The 2,063-nt window shown below is 32.0% G+C and overlaps 1 protein-coding gene across 1 annotated transcript; it reads right to left on the bottom strand.

The window, feature by feature from the left end:
- Window positions 1-985: 985 nt before the first annotated feature.
- LOC112507195 (pathogenesis-related protein 1B-like) lies at window positions 986-1,624 on the bottom strand. The gene has a single exon (XM_025111646.1). It carries the CDS (start codon window positions 1,594-1,596, stop codon window positions 1,123-1,125), a length of 474 nt encoding a protein of 157 aa, XP_024967414.1. The 5' UTR covers window positions 1,597-1,624; the 3' UTR covers window positions 986-1,122.
- Between the last annotated feature and the right edge of the window lie 439 nt (window positions 1,625-2,063).

Raw genomic sequence — 2,063 nt, 5'->3', positions numbered from 1 at the left:
TTTTATATTTAAAATGAAATGTTTATCCTGTATTTGATTGTGTTTATCTGCAGTTAGTTACACGAATTCAGTTATGGGATGAAATCGGATAGAGATGAAATTGTTTAGGGATGAACGGGTTTAAGAGTTTTAAGAGTTTAAGAGTTTTTAAGAGTTTTAGCCAAATGCTTTATAATATAGTATAGATAAGCTCACTTGTCAATTTAAAGAAAATTATAAACATAAGCTACACACAAATAATTTACATTTAAACGGTATTACAGACTTGATAATAAATTTAGGTGTTAATTTAGAAAACGAGTTTAAACAAAATCAAATTAAAATAGAAAAATAATTTAATAAAATTGAAATAATAAACAACGTAGAATATATATATATATATATATATATATATATATATATGACGTTTTAAGTAAAAAATAACGATAAGAAAGAAAGGTATTAAAGAGATGGGCAGATTCATAATTTTTTTTTCTTGTTGGTGGCTGCAAATAATTACCATGATATAACATAAAGTAAACTTAAAATTTTACACTATGGTGGACAAAATCAACGTAGCCACCACTTAATTTTTAGTAGATTCGCTCTTAATTAAAGATGACAACTTCACTGGTTTTGTGCATAAGAGCGACAAGAAAATATCAGTACATAACAAGATAGATATATAGACGACTGTTTCGGCATAGTTTGGATCCAAAGCGGCGGGTATTGACCAAGAACCTCCATTTTGAACCGTATGTATAATCAATATTTAAAATACGACCAATAAGTTTGTGTTAAGCACACAGTTGGTTCTTGTCTTGTTTATGCCCTCTCTGCCGACCTGCTTACTGGCAAAGTTTTCTGTGTTTGTAGTTTCTTGTAACATTGTGATGAAAAAAATCTTAATTCTAGCCCATGTGTATTTATATGTTATGATTTTTTTTACTTATATGTTATAAGTTTATGTTTGGGCTAAATATTCATTTAAGAAAGATCATTCACGAAGAAAACGAATACATATGTCATAATCATAAGGTAATGAACACGTCAAGCCGTCAACCACATTTTCTAATTTCTGTTGCACCAGAAAATGCCTGTTTATTCATAAAAAGTAACCGGCAACGTATTTCAAATACTTCACTAGTAAGGAACTTGACCAACATCATTGCCACGAGGATAATAGCTGCAAATAACGAACCACCAACCATTATTGGTACACGGAACCCTGACACACCCAAGTTGATCTGAATTACGCCATACTGCTTGAGTATAGTGGCCACAAACATGTCCACTAGCACAAGTATTGGTAATATAATCATAATAAGTCCTCTCAGTTGTCCATAGATTCACTGCTTTAGTACCTGTGAAGGTTCCACTACCCTTAGCAAGGTTCTCACCATAAGGTCCACCAGAATGGACAAGATTGCAGTCCCCTCTCCTTCGGTTAGCATAGTTTTGAGCATATGCAGCCACAGTAGAGTTCCATACCATGTTTTTGATGCCCACTCGAGCACGAGCCACATTATGAGCATTTAAGTAATCTTGTTGGGAGTTTTGGGCATATATGATGTGTGGAACAGCCAGGGTTAATAGGAAAACAAGTGCAAATGACATAACTATAACCTGTTGGTAAATAACTGGTGTTGGATGATAAAAGTACATGAATAAGACAGTTTATTTATAGGATGTTCAAGGGGTATATGTCACCCCCTAGAACAACTAATATGGAACGACTATTTGGAATGTAGAAAAGTCTAACTAGCTAAACATACCAACATAAATAAAATCAATGAAACCCTATTTGGGCACAACTGCCTTCATTTCAAATCTTGATTAAGCCAAGTTGGAGTTTGGGCATACATTTTTATTGATTAGGAGTAGTTGATGTCTGAGATCAATTTAAAATATTTAAATACATATATTTATTATTATTAGAAGGGTACTCGCGCAATGCAACGAAATACATCTCGATTTTAATATTCTATGTTATTCTTCGTCTCTGTCGATGTTATAATACGATTTTATGTGTTTTTCAGAAAACAATAATAATTTTATTTTTGAATAAAATATAAATTTGAAGA

This window comes from Cynara cardunculus, assembly GCF_001531365.2.
Source record: "Cynara cardunculus var. scolymus isolate 2C chromosome LG 2, CcrdV1, whole genome shotgun sequence".
Lineage (NCBI taxonomy): Eukaryota > Viridiplantae > Streptophyta > Magnoliopsida > Asterales > Asteraceae > Cynara > Cynara cardunculus.
This window is presented reverse-complemented; position numbering and strand designations above follow the sequence as displayed.